This window comes from Capra hircus, chromosome 29, assembly GCF_001704415.2.
Source record: "Capra hircus breed San Clemente chromosome 29, ASM170441v1, whole genome shotgun sequence".
Lineage (NCBI taxonomy): Eukaryota > Metazoa > Chordata > Mammalia > Artiodactyla > Bovidae > Capra > Capra hircus.
The window spans coordinates 42,089,737-42,114,381 of NC_030836.1; the positions used below are offsets into that span (position 1 = coordinate 42,089,737).

General features: G+C 46.0%; 1 protein-coding gene across 1 annotated transcript; it reads right to left on the reverse strand.

Moving 5' to 3' along the window:
* Positions 5,310 to 24,222, reverse strand: HRASLS5 (HRAS like suppressor family member 5). Its single transcript, XM_018043601.1, has 6 exons — positions 23,945 to 24,222; positions 22,349 to 22,442; positions 20,908 to 21,016; positions 9,676 to 9,784; positions 6,902 to 7,164; positions 5,310 to 6,365 (listed from the first exon to the last, which is right to left on the reverse strand). The coding sequence occupies exons 1-6, from the start codon at positions 24,195 to 24,197 to the stop codon at positions 6,273 to 6,275; spliced, it is 921 nt and encodes a 306-aa protein (XP_017899090.1). The 5' UTR covers positions 24,198 to 24,222; the 3' UTR covers positions 5,310 to 6,272.

Here is a 24,645-nt window from a genome sequence, read left to right on the forward strand (position 1 = left end):
TGATCCACACAGTCAAAGGCTTTAGCGTAGTCAATGAAGCAGATTTTTTTCTGGAATTCTCTTGCTTTTTCTATGATCCAATAGATCTTGGCAATTTGATCTCTGGTTCTCTTGCCTTTTCTAAATCCAGCTTGTACATCTGGAAGTTCTCAGTTCAGGGGCTGTGGAAACCTAGCTTGAAGGATTTTGAACATTACCTTGCTAGCATGTGAAATGAATGCAATTGTGTGGTAGTCTGAACATTCTTTGGTATTGCCCTTCTTTAGGATTGGAATGAAAACGGACCTTTTCCAGTCCTGTGGCCACTGCTGAGTTTTCTAATTTTGCTGGCATATTGAGTGCAACACTTTCACAGCATTATTTTAGGATCTGAAATAGCTCAGCTGGAATTCCATCACCTCCGCTAGCTTTGTTTGTAGTAATGCTTCCTAAGGCCCACTTGACTTCACGCTCCAGGATTACTTACCTGTGTTTGGAAGATGATAGCTCAACCACACCAAATATCCTTTCCACACTTTTCTTAATATTAATATCTGGCTGGGTCCTCCTGTTTGGTGTCTGGGTAATGCTCTTAGACAAGCTCCACCCCAGCCCCACCCTTCCAGAGACCAGCCTTGCAGATTAGAAATCCTGAGTGTGAGCCCCTAAAAGGTAATTTCTTCACTGTTAGAGCACTGTTTTCCTATTGCCCTGTGAAGTCGCAGGGCTGCCCTGGACAGCCACCCACCAAGCACAGACATATGGAAGAACAGAACCCTCAGTGTCTGCATGTGAGCAAGATATACTGAAACTTCTTGCTTTATCCCTGAGCCTAGATGGCAGTGAAGCCTGCTCCTGATACAGTGTGCCAGAATGGGCTCCCTGAGACTCCAGAGCACCCAGGCAAGCTCTGCCGCAGCCACAGGGGGACAGGCGAGGGGCAAGGGGCGGTGGGCGGCACAGGCGGTGGGCGGTGGGTGGCACGGGCGGGGGGGCGGGCGGGGGGGCATGTGACTCTGTGCAGCATCAATCCTGGATTTGCATCAAAGAGGTACAAAAAGAAAAGATTAACTTTTCTCCCACCACTTCCCAGTAGAGAGGACACACTTTGTTGCTTCAGCCCTGAGACAGATACTGTCCGTCTCCGTATCCTGCAGGGGCTTCCTGTCCAAAGGCATCATGCCTGTGCACTGAGTCACTCAGTCACGCCCGACTCTTTGCGACGCTATGGACTGTGGCCTTCCAGGCTCCTCTGTCCATGGGATTCTCCAGGCAAGAATCCTGGAGTGGATAACCATTCCCTTCTCCAAGGCATCTTCCCAACCCAGGAATCTAACCTACGTCTCCTGCATTGCAGGTGGATTCTTTACAGGCTGAGCCACCAAAGCCCAAAGTTACCACAGATCAGCTCAAAAATGTATCCTACTCATGAATATGTTAATATTCATCCAACAGCCAAAGTCCGATATAAAGATTATGTGCAATTGATTTTGCCTTCGCAGTGGATGAGGAACCCTTTGTCCCTGCCCCACATAGGCTTTTTCATTATGCATCTTCTGGCCTTAATTACCCTCTTCCCGCATTTCATTATAATGCAGCTCTTGATCTCAAAGTCCTTATTTTGCCAAGTGGAGACATTACTGCTATAAACATTTACCCACTTAAAGGACTGGGCAAAGCTGGGTGAGTGGGTGCAACCTGTTCACGGTGGGCACAGAGTCTGTGACGGAGATAATGAACACATAGAGCCACGGGGTCACTGATGGTCATCAGGAGGCCGGGATCAACAGATACACAGCACTATCTATAAAATAACAAGTACTTACTATACAGCACAGGGGAACTCTACTCAATATTCTGTAATAACCTATATGGGAAAAGAAGCTGAAAAAGAATGTGTGTATTAAATCACATCAGTCACGTCTGACTCTTTGCAACCCTATGGACGGTAACCTGCCAGGCTCCTCTGTCCATAGGATTCTCCAGGCAAGAATACTGCAGTGAATTGCCATGCCTTCCTCCAGGGGATCTTCCCAACCCAGGGATCAAACCCGAGTCTCATGTCGCCTGCATTGGCAGGCGGGTTCTTTACCACTAGTGCCACCTGGGAAGCCCTGAAAAAGAATAGATACATGTATTTTATATAAGGGAATCACGGTGCTGTACACCTGAAATGCAACATTGGAAATCAACTATACCCCACAATTAAATAAAAATTAAAATTAAATGAAATTCACTCTAATTAAAAAAAATAATAAAAAAAACAGTGCCCGGAACAGGGTGAGCACTCTGCTGTCACTATTATTACGTTACTCCCATGAACTGTTGGGAGCCTGTCCCTGAAGGCTTCGGGTCTAGCACATGCCCTCCCCCAAGGCTAGCCGGTCATGAAGTTTTGGACTCTGCTCCACCCACAGCTGCTCCATTTTTCCTGTTTCTGGCATTGGGCAGTTCCATGATATTCTGCCTGCAGCGAGGGTTCCGCTGCTCAGGCAAAGCTTGGAAAGCACTCCTCTGGAAAATCCCCTGAAGACAGACCTCCCTTGTCTTTCCAACTCAGACCGTCTCCCCACCACCTTGGTCACAGCTCACAGGCTCACTCAAAGGTCGGGCCCTCCTGCATCGATATGGAAAGGCCAGGAACCTGTGGCCTTGGTCGAGTTTTTTTTTTCTCAGTCGATTGTCTTTTTCAAACACCCTTCTTTTGAAACACAACTGGAAGAATCCAAAATTACTCATTTACAAGGCATCCCCCCACACTGCTACAAACTCACATAGGCTTTACCTTTTAAGTTGAACTTGAAGCAATTTTTCTGAAAACATAAAAATTCTCTTTTTTATATTTAACCTAGAAAACTGAATGTTTTTTAATATCCACCACCATAATTTAACAAATTTTAAAAAATGAACCACTTTCTCTGCACCGAGAAACATCACCGGCACGGTCAACAAATAGCTGCCTTCTCATTAAAGCGTCTGCTCAGATGGCTGACAACCGGCTGGCTGGCTTCAAAAGCAAGGGAACAGACCCTTCCAGAGAACAGAACTTTGAGTTTGAACTCAGCCTTCTTAGACTTTGTTTAACCATGTATTGTTCTGCTACAGCGTTAACAGAAGTTTCAGTAGGAACAGCCTGGGGTCAGACTGTATCCAGCACCCCTTCTTCTGTTGTGCTTGACTATGTGTGATATAAAAATCCAAAATAAATAGATAAAAATCCCAGTCCTGCAGAATTGAGTCAACTTTCCCTTTAAAATCTTTACTTTTTTGAATGAGCTCCCCTCCCACAGGCCGGCAGGAAATCCGGTTCTGTCCCACAGTATTCCAGAGGACCCCACGGAATCTCTGGTCAGCTTGCTTCTGATGCACTCCCTCTGGGGGTCCCTGAGACTCTTCTTCCCTTAGCTGCAGCCCTCTCAGGTGCTACAAAGCATGCACACCAGCGCCTTCCTGTACGTGCCATGCCCAGCAAAGACAAGGCTTGCGGACAACAGCAAGTGATTACAGGCATAAGGCGAAAACTTAAAACCAGGGACCTGGGAGCAGCTTATCTCTATCCCCACTCTCACTCGGGGGGTCCCTTCCATTTCTCCCCTCAGGCTCTGGCCGGCTGCCCCAGTGGTGGGGATTCATTCCCATTGTGTCAGTTTGCACGCCTGACTGGCATATTTCCCCTCCTATCTCCCAATGCCTCTCCAGCAAAACCAGATTCCTTTGTTGTCACAGTAATCTCTGCAGAGGTTATTTGGGGTTTCCCAAAGTCCGTCTCTCCTCCGTCATTAAGCAAAATATCTGGGTTGTGCCTAGGAGCTGCCAGCCTATGAGTTGCTTAGAATGGGCCTCCCCACCATTAACAACACAGCACATTCGTGTTTTTTGTTCCATGTGATAGGCCAAATGAACCAATGCTATCACTGTTCCCACTTGCCCATGCCTGCCAAAGCAAAAAACAGACACTAAAAAAAAAAAAAAAACACAAAGCAATACTTAACATCTCAGAAATATTTGCATTCATATGGCTTTCCCTTGGGATCTCCTCTCCAATTGTGGGTATGTGTTTTATATCTACAAGACTAAACAGGCTCATCCAAGTGCTTTCCAGGTGGTACTAGTAGTAAATAATCCACCTGCCAAGGCAGGAGACGCCAGAGATGCAGGTTCGATCCCTGAGTTGGAAAGATGCCTAGAGAAGGAAATGGTAACCCACTCCAGTATTCTTGCCTGGAGAATCCCATGGACAGAAGAGCCTAACAGGCTATAGTCAAATGGGGTTGCAAAGAGTTGGACATAACTGAGCGCTCACACACGCGCGCACACACACACATACACACACACGGGGGGGGGGGAGGGGTCCCACTCAAAGCAGAGTTCTTTTTACCCTAGAATGCAGCAACTGCTACAAGTTTTTAATGACACTTTAAGAAACCCTCCCCTCCTCATCTGCAAAGTGTGAGAAGTGCCTCCTAGAGCTCATGACTTTATGGACAGCTTGGAAGCAGGGGGAGCCCACTGTCCAGTAGGTGGTCTCTAACCCATGCTCCACTATGTCTTGCATCCCTCCAACCATCTCAGAGCTACTCACTGCCATCTCAGACCACCACTCCTGGGTTCAGACAAAGGTGGGCAGAGCCAGGGCTTGACACATGGCAGACATTCCAACATGTTTGTTGGATGAACTGAGGAACATAAGCCCTGAAGATATTTCTGAGGGGTCTCTGCCCCACCTAGTACAAACCAGAAGGGACCCAGGAAAGTGTCTTTCTGTTCCAAACGTAAGCAAGAAATAGAGAAGTGCCTTATTTCAAAGTTACTAAATACATCCTGGCGTGAGAGAGTTGTTTGTTAATCAAACAACACCCTGTTCCCTCGATTAATGATTAATATGGTCTGTGAGTTCAAAGTGACCTTCAGATCAAAAGGTTTACTAATCTATCACTGAGTTCGTTCAAAGCTAAAATCTATAAAGTATAACCCTGACACTTGGGTTCTCCTCTAAAGGAAGTCTCCAGCCTCGACCATATCATGAATAAAGAGACTGAAGGGAGGGATACTGGGAACTCCAGTGATGCTGGGGAGCAGGGAGGAGGAGATGGCAGCCAGGGCAACAACTTTATCCTAGTCATGATTCACAGAGATGGGGCAAGCGCCACTCACCAGCACCTGAAACTGTTGTGCAAAGTAGAGAGAGAGGCCCTTCAGGCAGGGCAGAGGGGAATCAATCAAAGACACACATCCAGACTCTAAAATCTAGGAGACAGGAAGAGTCAGTGAAGCTTGGATGGCTAAGAACAAAACAGAGCAGGGGAAACTGAATGGTTTCACCTCAAGTCTATTTCTTCCAAACGGGAGAAAGACTCACAGATCTTAATGGACCTGATCTGAGATGCTCTGGGGGCTCCATTCCCCTCTCTTCCAAACTCTCATGCTTCCTAGGCATTTTCAGAGTCCTTCTCTGGCTTTCTGGGGTGGCTTCAACTCTCTGCTAGCACTGACGATCTCCAGCCATCATTTTAGCTTTACAGGCATGGCCGCATTCTTCAAAGCACAAAAATCACTCCTTTCTCTCCCTCATTCACACCAAAGTCCATTGATTAAATTATTTTAAATATTCCTCTGAAATTGGTGAAGATGGAAATTTCTAAATTTTCTGGTGCTTATGAGGCAGAAAAAGCAAGATAAATGGTCTCGTCAAATTAAACTTTACATTGGGACACTTTTTAGACAATAAAGAATAAAGATGATGTATAATTTTTAAAAGAAAATATTTCTTGGGAAACCTGCTTTCTGGATGAAGGCACAGTTGGCCCTGAGCAACGAGTTACAGGTTTCCTTAAAGGCTTTCTCCCCTGAACCGCTCTGGCAGGGGAGGGGGGGTGTCTGAAAAGGGCAGTAAAGAGAACTTCTGAAAAGAGTTCTTTGCTCCTAGGAACATTCAGAAGATCTTCCAGGATGTTAAAAAGCATCACAGACTAGGTTCATCCTAAGAAGTAAGTAAGTTCCCTTTCCTACAAAAAAAAAGTGAAGATGAGTATGTGAAACGCTTAGCTCAGTGCCTGGTGCCTAATAGATACATAACAAATATTAGGTTCTTCCCACCCTGAGAGTCCAGGGGCCTATGAGCACATATATTGGATGTATTTCTGGAGGGGCAGTTGGGTACATTCTAGATTCTTCCAGAAGCTCACAATTTTCTTATAAGGGGCCATGGAGAGAGGAAGGCAGGGGAGGGAAGGAGGCCCGGGTTCTCTCTGCCAGCTCAGCCTCTCTTCCTCTGCCTGGGGTTTTCAGCACCTTCAGGCCGTCGCTGGTTTGGGTCTTATGCTGTCCACCACGGCTGAGAGCACCGCCCCTGCCGCCTTTGCTCCCTCCATCAGCACGTGCTCCACCTGCAAAGGAGACCAGCTCACAGGACCCTCGGTGAGGCTCCTAGGACCCCGCCTTGCCACACCCCTACGTCACCACCCTCTTCAGGAACTGGCCTGCCTAGAAGGAAGCAGCCCAAAGATGCTAGAGCCGCGAGAGACCTGGACAAGCCAGGATTGTCCGAGATGGACATCAGAGGCAGGAGGCAACCTGGGCTCCTAGTTCTCTTCCTCCCCCAGAGCCATTCAGCCCAGGGTCTGCCTGTAGTGTGGCAGTCAGAAGGGCACAGCCACTGAGTCCCTTATTCTACATACAGGGAGTCTGAGAGGTGGGGAGGGGAGCTCCCTAGGACACGGTCACACAGGGATCAGCTTCACACAGACCTGGGCTTAGGTCTCCTGAACGCCCAGCCCAGGCTCCTTGGGAGGACCTCCTATCACCCCCTTGCTCCCTGGCGTCTTCTTTTCACATGCAAATGCTCGTGAGACGGGAGACCCCTCACACCAGGGCCTGAGCCTGGAGCACTAGAGCAAGGACTCCCGAGAGTGGAATGCCATACCTGCTGGCTCCTGGGCACGCCGTATCTCAGGTCGTTGACAAAGTGCTCGCAGTTCCCCTCGATCAGGCTGTACTGCACAATCTTGTTGATCATCTTCTTTGTCCGCTGGATGATCTTGTCCACAGGCAGGGGCAGGTACGTCCCATCCAGCTTGTTGTTGACCTTCCAGGAGCAGCCGTGCAGCACGTCCTCCAGACGACTATATTTCACCACTGCCCGGTTGCTGAAGACAGAAGTGATGCTGCCAGCCTCAAATTCCTCACCTGGCAGCCAAAGACAAGCCAGAGTTGGGAGCTGCAAGGGGCCACGGTACAGAGCCCCCGGCTCACTCCAGGGGCTGGGTGAATGGCTTCTCTTAGGGCCCCAGTTTCACTGTCTCTAACAGGCGCAACAGAGAATGGGAGTGGGGCTAAATGAGACACAAAGGGCCAGCTTCCCCAAGAAACCTTCTGCCCTGTTTTCTGCACTCCCCACTTTCAACCCTCACAGCAATCTCTTTCTCACCAAGCTCTGGAAGCACCTTATGGTGTGGTCCCAGATTCCATTCTGTGTACTGACTCGACCAAGTCCTAGGACTTGCTTTCCTTACCAGAACCCAGGGTGACAAGCACCCTTACATGTAAGAGTCATTGGCTCCTGGGGGAAGGATTATGGCTTCCTGCCAGGCCTCCCCCGGCCGCCCCTGCAGGGGCGCAGGTGAAGCCATGAGGCCATGCCTCAAGAAGCCAAGAGGACTCTAGATGGGACCCATTCCAACTAGCTTCCACCAAAGCCATTCTCCCTTTCCACTCAAGCATTAGGGTTCTCCTTGAGAGTTTATTTAAAAACAGGGTTCCACAGCTTTGAAGAAAGAAACATTTGAAGCTGCTGTATTATCATACCCAGTCCTTAGAGGAGAGCCTCAGAGAGGGTCAGAAACCCACTCAAGGCCAGGTAAGTGGCAGTTTAATACAGGACTGTTTTCCTGCTACAACCATATGGATATTTAAACATGGGAACCCTCCCCGCTGTAAGTTATGTGAGTGCAAGAAATGTCCCGTTTTCTTTGCGAAGCATTTGAAGTCTATCTGCTGACTTCACAAAAGCTGGCAGTAGGCAATTCAGCTTCGGGGAACAAAAATGGCAGAATTCATTTTTAGAGGAAGATCTGATGGGGAGGGTAGGGACATAACTGTTAACGTATCCCTATAACAACTCTGGTTATACCAGAAGAAGTTTCCTGGATTTAGCCTGGAAAGGAGAGGGGAGATGAATGCGATGTGAAATGATTTTCCATTTTTCACATAGGCATCCAGACAGGAAGTGGTACAGGCAGTCGGATGAGTGGGGAAGCAAAGCAGGAGAGAGGGACTCTGCTCTGCGGGAAGGTCCCAGCCAGGTGAGAGGCTGGGCCAACCGAAGGGGACAGGACACGGGCAGAGCCAGTAGCTCAGTCATGTCCGACTCTTTGCGACCTCATGGACTGCAGCACGCCAGGACTCCCTGTCCATCACCAGCTCCTGGAATCCACTCAAACTCATGTCCATTGAGTCGGTGTGATCAAGGTGTGGCCATAGGCATTTGGTATCAGTGCCCTTTTGTAATCTCAACTTGAACAGGCAGTACTTGCGCAGGAGGCAAAATGCCAGAGGCGTCAAAAATTACACAGTGGAGCCCCAGGCCTCTCCGTCTTCCAGCTCCCCCAGGTACCATCTCCTGAGGACACCATGTGACCAATGGTTCTAGATGTCCAGTTTTAAGCCGTTTCACATTCCGTGCTGTAATCTTCTACTATTACCATTTCCACCCCCATCAAACCTCAACTAAAATTTAATTAGTCACCTGTTTAATCTCAGCCCTGTGCTCATGCTGAAATGAAAGGAGAACAGTGTCCACACTGAGGGTGAAGCCACCTGGGATGGGTCGGAAAAGCAGGGAGATCCAGTGAGGGTGGAGCTGCCAAAGGTGACCAGGAAGCCGGAAGCGGCATTTGGGGACAATGGGAAGGAAGTGGGCAATCAGAAGGCATAAACATCTGCACCCCTCCCGGGGAATCCTCAGAAATAGAGGAAGATCTTGAACTAAGCTGTGTCTGACTTTGTGACCCCATGGACTAGAAGCCCCCAGGCTCCTCTGTCCATGAGATTTTTCAGGCAAGATTACTGGAGTGGGGTGCTATTTCCTTCTCTGAGGGATCTTCCTTACATCTCCTGCTGGGCATACGGGCTCTTTACTACTGAGCCACCTGACATCTCTATTTTAAAAGAAAAGGTGGTCTAGGTGGTCAGGGAACTTAGGGATGTTCTTCACACTTGCATCTGTCTTAGGGCTGGACACTCAGTGGTTTTTGATGGACAGAGACCAAGCTCAATCACACAGTAAATTAAGGTCCAGTCATGCTTCTGGTGTTTTATTGCTGAAGTAAGGTAGCAGCTGAGGGACACCATAATTAACTGTCCCTTTTATGCTGCTAACTTCAATATCAATATTTCAATAGAGCAGTGGTCCCCAGCCTTTTTGGTACCAGGGACCATTCTCATGGAAGACAACTTTTCCATGGGTCAGGACAGGATGGTTTCGGGATGATTCAAGCACATTAAATTTATTTTATTTCTTTTATTATCACATTGTGACAATTTGGAAACGTGAGCGATGGGGAGCCACTGTAGATACAGATGAAGCTTTACTCACTGGCCCCCACTCACCTCCTACCGTACTGCCCAGTTCCTAACAGGCCACGGACCTGAATCGGTCCATGACCCAGGGGATCACTGCAATCGAGTATCCGCTCTTACTTGGGGGAGCCAGATGAACCACACAATCGTCTTCCACATAGATGGCCCAGTGCTCATAGCCAATCCGAAAAATCTCAATCAGGTCTCCAGGTCTGGGTTTTGGTTTATCCTATGATGGAAAAACAAAATAAAATGAGATTTCACGTGCCCAGGGAACTGCAGAGATCCTGTTTGGGGATCAGCTACAACTCCGTGTGAAGACACTGCCTTTCATCACATTACAGAAACCCAGGCTGTAAGAGGATCTCTCCACACGAATGACTGAAGGACCCACCCACTCCTGCCACCACCTTAAGGCCACAGAGGCTGACAGTGCCAGCTCCAAATGCACACACGGCCTTCAGTACGTGATGGAACTCCTGTACACTTTCTCCATGACGCTGAGCATCATGCAAACTTTTTCAATAGAGGGCGCTAGAGACACTGCAAGAGGAAGGAGATCTCCTGCAGGTTCTGGCTTTGTTACTGCTGCTGCTGCTAAGACGCTTCAGTCATGTCCGACTCTGTGCGACCCCATAGACCGCAGCCCACCAGGCTCCCCCGTCCCTGGGATTCTCCAGGCAAGAACACTGGAATGGGTTGCCATTTCCTTCTCCAATGCATGGAAGTGAAAAGTGAAAGGGAAGTCGCTCAGTCGTGTCCGACCCTTAGCGACCCCATGGACTGCAGCCTACCAGGCTCCTCCGTCCATGGGATTTTCCAGGCAAGCGTACTGGAGTGGGGTGCCATCGCCTTCTCCCAAACTCTTAATTCTTGGGATAAATCTCACTTAGTAATGATGTATAATCCTTGGCATCACCGACTCGATGCACATGAGTTTGGGTGAACTTCGGGAGTTGGTGATGGACAGGGAGGCCTGGCGTGCTGGTATTCATGGGGTCACAAAGAGTCAGACACGACTGAGTGACTGAACTGAACTGAACTTTTCTTTGCCTGATTTTAGTATCAGGGTACTTTCGTATTGGATAACACTGACCTCAGAATGAGTTGGGAAGCATTCCCTCCTCTATTTTTTAGAGTTTATGAGGAATTGGTAACTTTTCTTTTTTAGAGGTATAGTAGAATTCTCAAGTCAAGCCATCTGGGCCTGAGTTTTTCCTTGTGAAAAGATCTTTTATTTACAAATTCAATTTACTTGTAGGTCTGTTCAGATTTTCGAGTTATTCCTGAGCTAGTTTTGTAATCTGTGTCTTTCTAGGAGTTTGTTCATTTCATGTATGTTTTCTAATTTGTTAGTATAAAGTTGTCCATAGTATTCCTTTACTATCCTTTTAATTTCTGCAAGATTGGTAACAAGCTCCCTCTTTCAGTTTTGATTTTGGTAATTTGAGTTTTCTCTCTTTTTTTCTTGGTCAATGAATGTAGCAAAAGTTTTGCCCATTTTGTTTATCATCTCAGAGAACCAACATATGGCTTCCTTCTACTTGCTTTGAGTTTAGCTTGCTTTCCTTTCTCCAGTTTATCAAGGTAAGAACTTGGATTCTTGATCTGATATCTCTATTCTTTTTTAATATAGGCATTTATAGCTTATATAAAGCACTGCTTTAACTTCATCTAATAAAATTTGATAGGCTGCTTTCATTTTTATTCAACTGAAAATATCTTCTAATTTGTATATTTTTATTTCACCCATGGATTATTTAGAAGTATGTTTTTTAGTTTCCAAATGCATATTTCCCAAATTTCATTGTTATTGATTTCTAGTTTAATTTCAGGTGAACAAAGAAATATTTTGTATGATATCAATCCCTTTAAATTTGCTGAGACTTGCTTTATGGCCTAGAATATGATCTCTCTTGGGGAATATTCAAGTCTGCTTAAGAAGAATATGTGTTCTATTTTTGAGTAGACTATTCCATAAAAGTCAGGTAAAGTTGATTAATATCATTGTTCAAATCTTCTATATGCTCACTGATTTTCTGTCCAGTTATTCTATCCAGCATCAAGGGTAGAGTATCTAAGTCCCCAAATATTATTTCTGAATTGCCTATTTCTCTCTTCAATTCTGTTAGCTTTTCTTCATGAATTCGAGGCTTATATTGTTAAATGTATATGTGTTTACAATTGTTATATCTTCCTGATGAATTAATCTTTTATCATCAAAACTGTTCCTCTCCTTGATAAAATTTCTTAAAAGTCTGTTTTTTTTTAATTAGTATAACCACTCCAGCTGTGGTTCTGCTTGCATCTTTCTACATCCAACCTATTTATGATCTTGAATCTAAAGAGTGCCTCCTGGGAATTCCCTGGTGGTCCACTGGTTAGGACTCAGCACTTTCACTGCCATGGCCCCAGGTTTAATTCCCGATCAGGGAACTAAGATCCTGTAAGCCATGCAGCCAAAATAATAAATAAATAGTTTGTCTCCTGTAGGTGGCCTGTAACTGGATCTTGTATTGGCAAGTCAGACGATCCTTTTTTGGACTGTTTGAGTCACAAACTGCTGTGAAACTGTGGATTCAAATTCCCATCTGGAGTCCTTGATCCAATATAAGCTCCATGACTTTAAAATTAGTTAGAATAAAAGCTAAAATATATATTTATATTCCTTTACAATAATAACCTATGTAATTACCTTTACTGGTGCTTTGTATTTCTTCATGTAGATTAGTCACTGTCTGGTGTGACTTCCTTTCAGCCTGAAGAACTTTCTTTGCTACTCCCTTTCAGGTAAGTCCTCTAGCAACACTTTCTACCAGTCTTCACTTATCTGAGACTTCACTTTATTCCACCTTTATTTTTGAAAGATAGTTTATCAGACATAGGATTTCTGGTTGACAGCTTTTTTTTTTTTTCCTTTTGTCAATTTTCATACACCATCCCACTGCTTTCTGGCCTCCGTCATTTCTGACCAAAACAACAGCTATCAGTTTTATTGTGGTTCCTTTGTACACGATGAGTCTTTTTTTTCTCTCTCTCTCGTGGCTTCAAGATGTTTCAACTGTTTTGATTCAGATTCCCCCAGAGCTGGCGGTTGCTGCTACTTGTTTGTTTGTTTAGAGGCCTGCCTGGGTTAATTCTGCAAAGTCTGTTTCCCTCACAGTATTCAACCCCTGGTGCGCCTGCTCCAGTTTTGTTTTGTTTTGTTGCTTTTATTTTTAAGTCTGACATGAGCAGTAACTGGTCAGAGGCTGACACACCTCTTGGGCCAATAGGGCATCACGTTTTTTCCTATGGAGCTTGGTGTGGTTTGGAGAATTCATTCAAGGTTCTAAAGTTGAAAAGTCTGTGAGCTGTTATGTAACACTTTCTGCATTCACAAGGCCTCATGCTCCTCCAGGGATGGAAGGACAGGCCCCTCCAGTGTCTCCTGACCGTATGTGCAGCCTATGCACCCCTTCCAGGCCAGCAGCTTTTCTAGGCCCTCTTTAACTGTCTCAGTACCTGCATGTCTGTATTAAATTTCTGGCTGGTCTGTTAATCTATCGCTTGTCCCAACAAACACCGCAACCTCGAGCTAGCTGCAATTTTGGCCTTCCATGATGTTTGTCACTTAGGTAACTATTGTTTTCAACAACATCCCTGGGCATGGAATTTTCCGCATTCTGTTTCAAATAAAGTTTCCCTCTGTGGCCACTGCCAGTCCTCCTGGCGTGTCCCACCCACTTTCCCATCACAGAGCCGGGGAAGGTAGGGGATGGAGGGCATACAAAGACACTACGGATCTCCATTGCTCTGAGATTCCAGGATTCAGTAGACTTTCTGGATTTAATGTGTATCAACTTCCTGTATGCTCTTGGTCAAATTCCAGAATTTTCTTTTATTTATTTATTGGTTGTGCTGGGTCTTTGTTGCTGCACAGGCTTTTCTCTAGTTGCAGCAAGCAGGGGCCACTCCTCCTTGCGGTGTGCAGGCTTCTCATTGTGGTGGCTTCTCTTGTTGCTGAGCATGGGCTCTAGGGAGTGTGGCTTCAGTAGCTGCTGTTCCCAGGCTCTGGAGCACAGGCTCAACAGCTGTAGCACATGGGCTTAGATGCTCCGTAGCATGTGGGATCCTCCAGGACCAGGGATTGAGCATGCCTCTCCTGCATTGGCAGGTGAGTTCTTTACCACTGGGCCATCAGGGAAGCCCCAGAGTCTTTAAATCATTGTATTTGACAGTTTCATCTAGCTTTATTTTTGCTATTTGGGGAGATTTTCTGAGATCCTCAGCCATTTCAGAAGTCCTGCCCACTTGAGGGAATAAATTTTTATGGGCACAAACCAGACCATTGACTCAGCAATACTACATGGAAGAAATTGTGGCCAAGAAAGATGAAGTGCTTTGCCAAAGTCATTTGCAAGTCACCTGGCAGAGCTAGGACCAAAACCAGGTTTCTACCCCCTGACCAAACCAACTGAAAGAGAAAATACAATAGCAACTGAGTTCCCACTAGAGGGCGCCCCAAACCAGCCTTCCCGTGTGGACCGTGAAATCACTATCCTTGCTGAATTTTCCTGGAATAACTGCCATTAAGAAGACAGAACAATTTATTCTGATGCTAGTCTAAGCCAGAAAAAAAAAATCAAAAGAAATCCACATGCTGGCCATCAAGGATGTTTAACAAGCTTTGTACAAGAAACAGAAAGTTTCAGCACTGAGGGAAGTGGATTTTAGAATTTTAACCCACCGGCAACATTGCCACTGGATAAGGGTTGTTGTTGTTCAGCTGCTAATTTGTGTCTGACTCTTTGCCACCCCATGGACTGCAGCACTCCAGGCTTCCCTGTCCTTTCCTATTTCCCTGAGTTTGCTCAAACTCATGTCCATTGAATTAGCGACGCCATTCAACTAATTCATCCTCTGTCACCCCCTTCACCTCCTGCCCTCAATCTTCCCCAGGGTCAGGTCTTGTCTCCAGCATCAGGTAGCCAAAGGATTGTAGTTTCAGTTTCAGCACCAGTCCTTCCAATGAATATTCAGGGTTGAATATTCTGAATGAATTGACTAGTTTGATTTCCTTGCAGCCCAAGGGACTCTCAAGAGTCTTCTCCAGCACCACAGTTCGAAAGCATCAATTCTTTGGCACTCAGCCTTCTTTACAGTTCAACTCTCATATCTGTCCATGACTACTGGAAAAACTATAGCTTTGACTATACAGACCTTTGTTGGCAAAATGATGCCTCTGCTTCTTAATATGCTGTCTAGGTTTGTCATAGCTTTTCTTCCAAGGAGTAAGTGTCTTTTAATTTCATGGCTACAGTCACTGTCCACAGTGATTTTGGAGCCCAGGAAAATTAAATGTCACTGTTTCCACATTTTCCCCATCTATTTGCCACGAAGTGATGGGACTGTATGCCATAATCTTTGATTTTTTGAATGTTGAGTTTTAATAGGGATGGAAGGTGAAAACTTGAATGGAATTTACAACAGACTTAATAGTCACCTGCTCTCTTGCTGAAGTTTCTCCCACTATAAACCGATTGTATTGAGCTTTGGGTCTCACCTTTGGCTGCACATGGAAATCCCCTGCAGAGCTCTTAAATATTAAGACTGATCTGGAGTATGGCCTGAGAACCAGAGTTTTAAGAGCTCCTTGGGTGATTCTAACGGCAGCCAAGGTTGTAGCCATACTGGAAGCTTTTCCAGGGTCTCATCCTCCCTTTATCCTTGACTTTACCCAGTCCCCAGCACTTCATGAACCTCAGGGAACCAGTCTATATCCTCCAGGTTGACCTCCAGTCCCAGCTGGTGCTCCAGTCTTCAAATCCAGATTAAGCTTTCTCTGCCCTTTTACTCTCTTTGAAATAAGCTGTCACTTCAAAATCTTCCATCCATCTTGTTATATATTTCCTTTGCACAGGCTGGCAGCCCAGCCCTGGCCCTTCTCCCAGAGATAGGCACCTGTTTAGAAAAACCAGTCTTTCATAAGGCCCCTAGATGATAAAAGTTTTTGAAAGTCTTATAACTCTGAGGGGTGATACAAGGAAGTGGGTGGAGGGCTTATTCCTGCCTACAGCAGAGGCGAGGGTTCCCTGAGGCAGGCCCTTATGTATGGACAGTCTCTTTTTAGTGACCAAAAGCAATGGGAAACACAAGTTAAAGTCAAAGAAACAGATCCAATAGGAGTCAAAATCGGCTCTTCCCTGTAACAGTCTGTACACACGTGTTCATAAGCAGCTTTATTTGCAACAGCCAAACACTAGAAACAACCCAAATGCCCATCAATGGGTGAGTGAATGAACAAATAGTGGTCTATCCATATAATGAAATACTACTTAGTAATAAAAAGAAATAAACTATTGATAACATGCAGCAACATAGATATAACTTGGAATAATTATATGAAATTATGTAAAAGGAGAGAGACACAAAAAAGCCCATACAATATGATTCCATTTATGCAATCCTCTAGAAAATGCTGACTAATGCATAGCAACAGAAAGCACATCAGTTGTTGCGTGGGGATGTGAGTGGAAGAAGGAGGGGTTTACAGAGGGGGACAAAGAAAGCTGTAGGAGTGATGCAGATGTCTGTGCCCCCACCAGGGATTGAACCTGCACCCTTAGCAGTGAAAGCACAGAGTCCTATCCATTGGCCTGCCAGGGAATTCCTGGTTATTCGTTTTCTTGATGGTGGTGATGATTTCATGGGCGAATACACATGTCAAATCATACCCAATTGTATACTCTGAATATACGCAGTTTATCATATGTTGGTTATACCTCAACAATGCTCAATAAACAGATCCATAAAGCTGTTTCTAAACAATTTAAAGGCATCAGTTCAGTTCAGTCGCTCAGTCGTGTCCGACTCTTTGTGACCCCATGAATCACAGCAAACCAGGCCTCCCTGTCCACCACCAACTCTCAGAGTTCACCCAAACTAATGTGCATCAAATCAGTGATGCCATTCAGCCATCTCATCCTCTGTCGTCCCCTTATCTTCCTTCCCCCAATCCCTCCCACCATCAGGGTCTTTTCCAATGAGTCAACTCTTCGCATGAGGTGGCCAAAGTATTGGAGTTTCAGTCTCAGCATCAGTCCTTCCAATGAACACCCAGGACTGGTCTCCTTTAGGATGGACTGGTTGGATCTCCTTGCAGTCCAAGGGACTCTCAAGAGTCTTCTCCAGTACCACAGTTCAAAAGCATCAATTCTTCGGTGTTCAGCTTTCTTCACAGTCCAACTCTCACATCCATACGTGACCACTGGAAAAACCATAGCCTTGACTAGAAGGACCTTTGTTGGCAAAGTAATGTCTCTGCTTTTTAATATGCTACCTAGGTTGGTTATAACTTTCCTTCCAAGGAGTAAGCGTCTTTTAATTTCATGGCTGCAATCACCATCTGCAGTGATTTGGGAGCCCAAAAAAATAAAGTCAGCCACTGTTTCCACTGTTTCCCCATCTATTTCCCATGAAGTGATGGGACCAGATGCCATGATCTTCATTTTCTGAATGCTGAGCTTTAGGGCAACTTTTTCACTCTCCACTTTCACTTTCATCAAGAGGCTTTGTAGTTCCTCTTCACTTTCTGCAATAAGGGTGGTGTCATCTGCGTATCTGAGGTGATTGATATTTCTGCCAGCAATGTTGAGATTCCAGCTTGGGCTTCTTCCAGCCCAGCGTTTCTCATGATGTACTCTGCATATAAGTTAAATAAGCAGGGTAACAATATATAGCCTTGACATACTCCTTTTCCTATTTGAAACCAGTCTGTTGTTCCATGTCCAGCTCTAACTGTTGCTTCCTGACCTGCATACAGATTTCTCAAGAGGCAGGTCAGGTGGTCTGGTATTCCCATCTCCTTTAGAATTTTCCACAGTTTATGGTGATCCACATAGTCAAAGGCTTTGGCATAATCAATAAAGCAGAAATAGATGTTTTTCTGGAACTCTCTTGCTTTTTCCATGATCCAGCGGATGTTGGCAATTTGATCTCTGGTTCCTCTGCCTTTTCTAAAACCACATCAGGAAGTTCACGGTTCATGTATTGCTGAAGCCTGGCGTGGAGAATTTTGAGCATTACTTTACTAGCATGTGAGAAGAGTGCAATTGTGCGGTAGTTTGAGCATTCTTTTGCATTGCCTTCTTTGGGATTGGAATGAAAACGGACCTTTTCCAGTCCTGTGGCCACTGCTGAGTTTTCCAAATTTGCTGGCACATTAAAAGTGGTCAAACAGGAGATGGTAAGAGTGAACTTCAACATTCTAGGAATCAGCTAACTAAAATGGACTGGAATCAGTGAATTTGGCTCACATGACCATTATATCTACTAGTGGGCAAGAATCCCTTAGAAGAATTGGAGTAACCATCAAAGTCAACAAAAGAGTCCAAAATGCAGTACTTGGATACAGAATAACCTCTGTTCGTTTCCAAGGCAAACTATTCAATATCACAGTAATCTAAGTCTATGCCCCAACCAGTAACACTGAAGAAGCGGAAGTTAAATGGTTCTGTGAAGACCTACAAGACCTTTTAGAATTAACACCCAAAAAAGATGTCCTTTTCATTATAGGGGACTAGAATGCAAAAGTAGGAAGTCAAGAAACACCTGGAGTAATGGGCAAATTTGGCCTTGGAATACAGAATGAAGCAGGGCAAAGGCAGGAGGACGCACTAGTAATAGCAAACACCCTCTTCCAACAACACAAGAGAAGACTCTACACATGGACATCACCAGATGGTCAACACCGAAATCAGATTGATTTTATTTTTTGCAGCCAAAGATGGAGAAGCTCTATACAGTCAGTAAAAACAAGACCAGGAGCTGACTGTGGCTCAGATCATGAACTCTTTATTGCCAAATTCAGACTTAAATTGAAGAGAGTACAGAAAACCACTAAACCATTCAGGTATGACCTAAATCAAATCCCTTATGATTATACAGTGGAAGTGAGAAATAGATTTAAGGGACTAGATCTGATGGACAGAGTGCCTGATGAACTATGGATGCAGGTTTATGACATTGTGCAGCAGACAGGGATCAAGACCATCCCCAAGAAAAAGAAATGCAAAAAAGTAAAATGGCTGTCTGAGGAGGCCTTACAAATAGCTGTGAAAAGAAGGGAAGCAAAAAGCAAAGGAGAAAAGGAAAGATATAAGCATTTGAATGCAGAGTTCCAAAGAATAGTAAGGAGAGATAAGAAAGTCTTCCTCAGCAATCAATGCAAAGAAATAGAGGAAAACAACAGAATGGGAAAGACTAGAGATCTCTTCAAGAAAATTAGAGACACCAAGGGAACATTTTATGCAAAGATGGGCTCAATAAAGGACAGAAATGGAATGAACCTAAGAGAAGCAGAAGATATTAAGAAGAGGTGGCAAGAATATACAGAAGAACTATATAAAAAGATCGTCATGACCCAGATAACCACAATGGTGTGATCACTCACATAGAGCCAAACATCTGGAATGTGAAGTCAAGTGGGCCATAGGAAGCATCACTATGAACAAAGCTAGTGGAGCTGATGGAATTCCAGTTGAGTTATTTCAAATCCTAAAAGATGATGTTGTGAAAGTGCTGCACTCAATATGCCAGCAAATTTGGAAAACTCAGCAGTGGCCACAGGACTGGAAAAGGTCCGTTTTCATTCCAATCCCAAAGAAAGGCAATGCCAAAGAATGCTCAAATTACTACACAATTGCACTCATCTCACACGCTAGTAAAGTAATGCTCAAAATTCTCCAAGCCAGGTTTCAACAATACGTGAACCATGAACTTCCAGATGTTCAAGCTGGTTTTAGAAAAGGCAGAGGAACCAGAGATCAAATTGCCAACATCTCCTGGATCATTGAAAAAGCAAGAGAGTTCCAGAAAAACATCTATTTCTGCTTTATTGACTATGCCAAAACCTTTGACTGTGTGGATCACAATAAATTGTGGAAAGTTCTGAAAGAGATGGGAATACCAGACCTCTTGACCTGCCTCTTGAGAAATCTGTATGCAGGTCAGGAAGCAACAGTTAGAGCTGGACATGGAACAACAGACTGGTTTCAAATAGGAAAAGGAGTACGTCAAGGCTGTATATTGTTACCCTGCTTATTTAACTTATATGCAGAGTACATCATGAGAAACGCTGGGCTGGAAAAAGCCCAAGCGGGAATCAAGATTGCCGGCAGAAATATCAGTAACCTCAGATATGCAGATGACACCACCCTTATGGCAGAAAGTGAAGAATAACTAAAGAGCCTCTTGATGAAAGTGAAAGAGGAGAGTGAAAAAGTTGGCTTAAAGCTCAACATTCAGAAAACTAAGATCATGGCATCTGGTCCCATCACTTCATGGGAAACAGATGGAGAAACAGTGGAACAGTGGCTGACTTTATCTTTTTGAGCTCCAAAGTTACTGCAGATGGTGATTGTAGCCATGAAATTAAGATGCTTGCTCCTTGGAACGGAGAAGGCAATGGCATCCCACTCCAGTACTCTTGCCTGGAAAATCCCATGGATGGAGGAGTCTGGTAGGCTGCAGTCCATGGGGTTGCTAAGAATCGGACACAACTGAGCGACTTCCCTTTCACTTTTCAGTTTCATGCATTGGAGAAGGAAATGGCAACCCACTCCAGTGTTCTTGCCTGGAGAATCCAAGGGACGGGGGAGCCTGGTGGGCTTCTGTCTGTGGGATCGCACAGAGTCGGACAGGACTGAAGCGACTTAGCAGCAGCAGCAGCTCCTTGGAAGAAAAGTTATGACCAACCTAGATAGCATATTCAAAAGCAGAGACATTATTTTGCCCGCTAAGGTTCATCTAGTCAAGGCTATTGTGTTTTTCAGTCATGTATGATGTGAGAGTTGGACTATAAAGAAAGCTGAGCGCTGAAGAATTGATGCTTTTGAACTGTGGTGTTGGAGAAGACTCTTGAGAGTTCCTTGGACTGCAAGGAGATCCAACCAGTCCATCCTAAAGGAGATCAGTCCTGAGTGTTCATTGGAAGGACTGATGTTGAAGCTGAAACTCCAATACTCTGGCCACCTGATGCGAAGAGCTGACTCATTTGAAAAGACCCTGATGCTGGGAAACATTGAAGGGAGGAGGAGAAGAGGATGACAGAGGATGAGATGGTTGGATGGCATCACCGACTAATGGACCTGAGTTTGGGTGAACTCTGGGAGTTGGTGATGGACTGGCGTGCTGCAGTCCATGAGGCTGCAAAGAATTGGACACGACTGAGCAACTGAACTGAACTGAACTGAAAGCAACATCCCTAATCGGTGTGCAGTTCAACCTGCCACAATATAAATAAAGTAAAATAGCAGAGAAGTCTCTAGGAATTAAAGATATGCCTGGTCTGAGAATTCCCACAGTACCCACCTCCGCTGCTTGCTTCGTTAACCTGCCCGCAGTTCCAGGCTTCAGGGTTGAATTCCACTCTGCTCTCTTCTGCTTGGGTGTGGACTCCAGGCTGACTACGGGCTTCTCCCTAAATGAATTTTGTGATAGTATAGTTAATAGAAAAACCACTACTTCACAACTATTGGAAGTTCTGTATTACTTCAGAGTTACGACTTACAGATATCTTTCAGTTTTGACATTCTAGGAAACATTTTGCCTACGAAATTTGTTTCTGTGATGCCATTCTGTCCTGCAAAATAATGGCTGCTGTTTTCTGCTTTTCAGACAATTGTTTAAAATGCTAATGACAGCAATGAGTAGCTTTCAGGGGTGTTTCCCTCCCTCTAATAATTTTTTTTTGATGTTTTAAAATATTTAGACATAGCTTTTTTAAAATAGTACACAATGACTTCTAAGGAAATTCAACAGGCCTCTCCTCCTTCCCTTCCCTCCCAGTCTTCCAGGCCAGAAGGGCCTCTCAACTGTTGGACTGTTTCTTCCAATAATTAGCTCCATATTTCTGAGAAAGCCTGTTGACAACACTATAACTGCCAGTACTGTGATAGAAATCAGTATATTGTGTCCCTCGAAGCAAAATGTTACAGGAGAGGACTGAAACTAAAGGCAGGGATATGATTTTGGGGGTAGAACAGTAGAGTGAAATATATGGGGCCACAAAGACCTGAGTTTGAATCCTGGCTCTCATATTTGCTGTGTAAGCTTGAACTAGTAAACTAGTTTGTCTGAACCTCGGTTTGACTGTCTATAAATTAGAGATGCTAATATTGGTCTCACAGAGTTATCAAGTTGGTTAAATGGAAAAGCACATGTATACACCTGGCTTCCCCGGTGGCTCAGATGGTAAAGAATCTGCCTGCAGTGTAGGAGACCCAGGTTCGATCACTGGGTTCAGAATGACCACCCCCAAAATGGCTTTTTCCTTACCATCCCCAAATTTTAACTCTTCTCCAAAGGTATAGCGTATGGGAGTGATGGGGAGGAGGTGGGGTGTACTCCCCATTTTCAGTATTGTTCTTCTCCAAACTTTCAGCTCTCAGAATCTTAAACAGAGACAAATGTCATGTTTCTCAAGAAAGTCAACTGCAGAAACTGGAAGATGGTTGCATCATTCATTAGTTACTGACACCAGCAGGCAATATTGTAAACATTCTTGCGAAGCAATATGGTTCTCAGGGGTCTGCAGAATGGCTAGAAACTACTACAAGGCGGCCTCCGGCCTGGCCTGCATGTCCCAGGACTGCCCTCCCGCTATTATCACCAGGAGCACACCAGGCTCCATTGCTGGCAGCCTGGTTCATGCAGACACCAGCTAAGGATTTGTATTACAGAAGTGTCATCAAAGTCAGTTCTTCAAAACCACCCGAAGACCCAGTCCTTCCACACAAAAAAAGAATCTTACCCCTGCTGGACACTGCTTCTGCCCTGTTCTATCGTGCCCTCCTGTGGCTTCTTGGGCAAAAGCTGGTCCAACGCCTGAGATCCCACAGATTCTTCTAATTCGAAGGAAAAAAAAAATCATGTTACTGAATATTTAAGCCACAACTGCCTTCTATGGGGAGTGTAACCCATGAAAGGAGGGTTGGAGCCAGGCCTCGACAGCGATGCGAAGGTGGGAGCTCTAGTCTAGCACTGAGCCCAGCTCCCAGTTCAGTTCAGTTCAGTTGCTCAGTCGTGTCCAGCTCTTTGCGACCCCATCAATCGCAGCACGCCCGGCCTGCCTGTCCATCACCAACTCCCGGAGTTCACTAAAACTCATGTCCATCGAGTTGGTGATGCCATCCAGCCATCTCATCCTCTGTCGTCCACTTTCTCCTCCTGCCCCCAATCCCTCCCACCATCAGGGTCTTTTCCAATGAGTCAACTCTTCGCATGAGGTGGCCAAAGTATTGGAGTTTCAGTCTCAGCATCAGTCCTTCCAATGAACACCCAGGACTGGTCTCCTTTAGGATGGACTGGTTGGATCTCCTTGCAGTTCAAGGGACTCTCAAGAGTCCCAACACCACAATTCAAAAGCATCAATTCTTCCACGCTCAGCTTTCTTCACAGTCCAACTCTCACATCCATACATGACTACTGGAAAAACCATAGCCTTGACTAGACGGACCTTTTTTAGCAAAGTAATATCTCTGCTTTTTAATATGCTATCTAGGTTGGTTATAACTTTCCTTCCAAGGAGTAAGCATCTTTTAATTTCATGGCTGCAATCACCATCTGCAGTGATTTGGGAGCCCCCCAAAATAAAAGTGTGACACGGTTTCCACTGTTTCCCCTGTTTCCCCATCTATTTTCCAAGAAGTGATGGGACCAGATGCCATTTTTAGCCCTCAATAAATTTTGGTATAAAGGGGGCTGTGGGACCATCCTGAAAAGGGTTCTTCCTCCGGGAAAGAGAGATTTTGGAATTCCTGGGTATGGAATCCGGGAACGGTTGCCTCTATCCCAGATGGCAGAAGCTTCTGTGGGGCTGGATTGGGGTTAAACCCAATGGCAGAAGCTTCTGTGGGGCTGGAGCCGTTCTGAACTCTACCTGCCGGGCAGCAGCCGCGTTTGTTTACTCAGTAAATACTCGCAAGGGTCGCTGGATGCCTGGCCCGCTTTGATTAAATTAATAGCCAACGACCATTCCTAACTATTCACTTATTTCGGTTAACAAGCATCTCTGCTGCTACTGCTAAGTCGCTTCAGTCGTGTTCGACTCTGTGTGACCCCATAGACGGCAGCCCACCAGGCTCCCCCGTCCCTGGGATTCTCCAGGAAAGAACACTGGAGTGGGGTGCCATTTCCTTCTCCAGTGCATGAAAGTGAAAAGTCAAAGCGAAGTCGCTCAGTCGTGCCCGACTCTTAGAGACCCCATGGACTGCAGCCTACCAGGCTCCTTCGTCCATGGGATTTTCCAGGCAAGAGTACTGGAGTGGGGTGCCATTGCCTTCTCTGAACAAGCATCTCTAACAACGAACAAGTATCTATGAGGAGAACTGAAGGAAACCACGGTGACCTTTCTGGAGGTCCGAGGGCCTGCTGGGACCTGGAGAACGACCTCGGGAGGCTCCAGGCCGGGTCGCGGCGGCTCGGTGGGGAGTAGCCCAACGCCCGCGGCGGCCTGACCGGGGCCCGGCTGGAAGTCCAGGAGTGGCCGGGGTGCCATTCGGCCCAGTACTCGCGGTTCTCAAGGCGGGCCGGACGCGGGACCGTGGGAACCTAGGGAGGCGGCGCCCGCCCTCGCCTCGGGCGGCGGGGCTCAGGCCCATCCCGCTGCTGCCGCCCCGCCGGTCCCCGGGCCTCGCAGGGGGCGACGCGCGGCCGGTCGGCGGCGCGCGGGGAGGGCGGAGGGGCGCGGCGCCGGCACGCGGGCGCGCAGCAAACGGCGGGGGCGCGCGGCCGGAGCGCGCGGGCGCGGTGAGCACGTGCCCGAACAGGGCGGTCACAGATCGCGCGCTCGGAGGCCCAGGAACTTGGAGGCGGAGGGATGTTGAGAAGAAAGGCCGGGAAAAGCAGCGTAGGCTATTGGGATGGAAAGTGACAACCGTTTGCATAGGACTCAGAGGTGGAATCTGATGTGGTTGGAGAAGCTGAAGGCCAACGGTACAGACAGGAGCGACAAATGGAGACAGGAGTTGAGGCCTGATTAGGAGGTCTTGGAGAAGCATCTTCTTGTTGTTTAGGACTTAAAACCTTGGGAGATTCAGACTAGGTAGA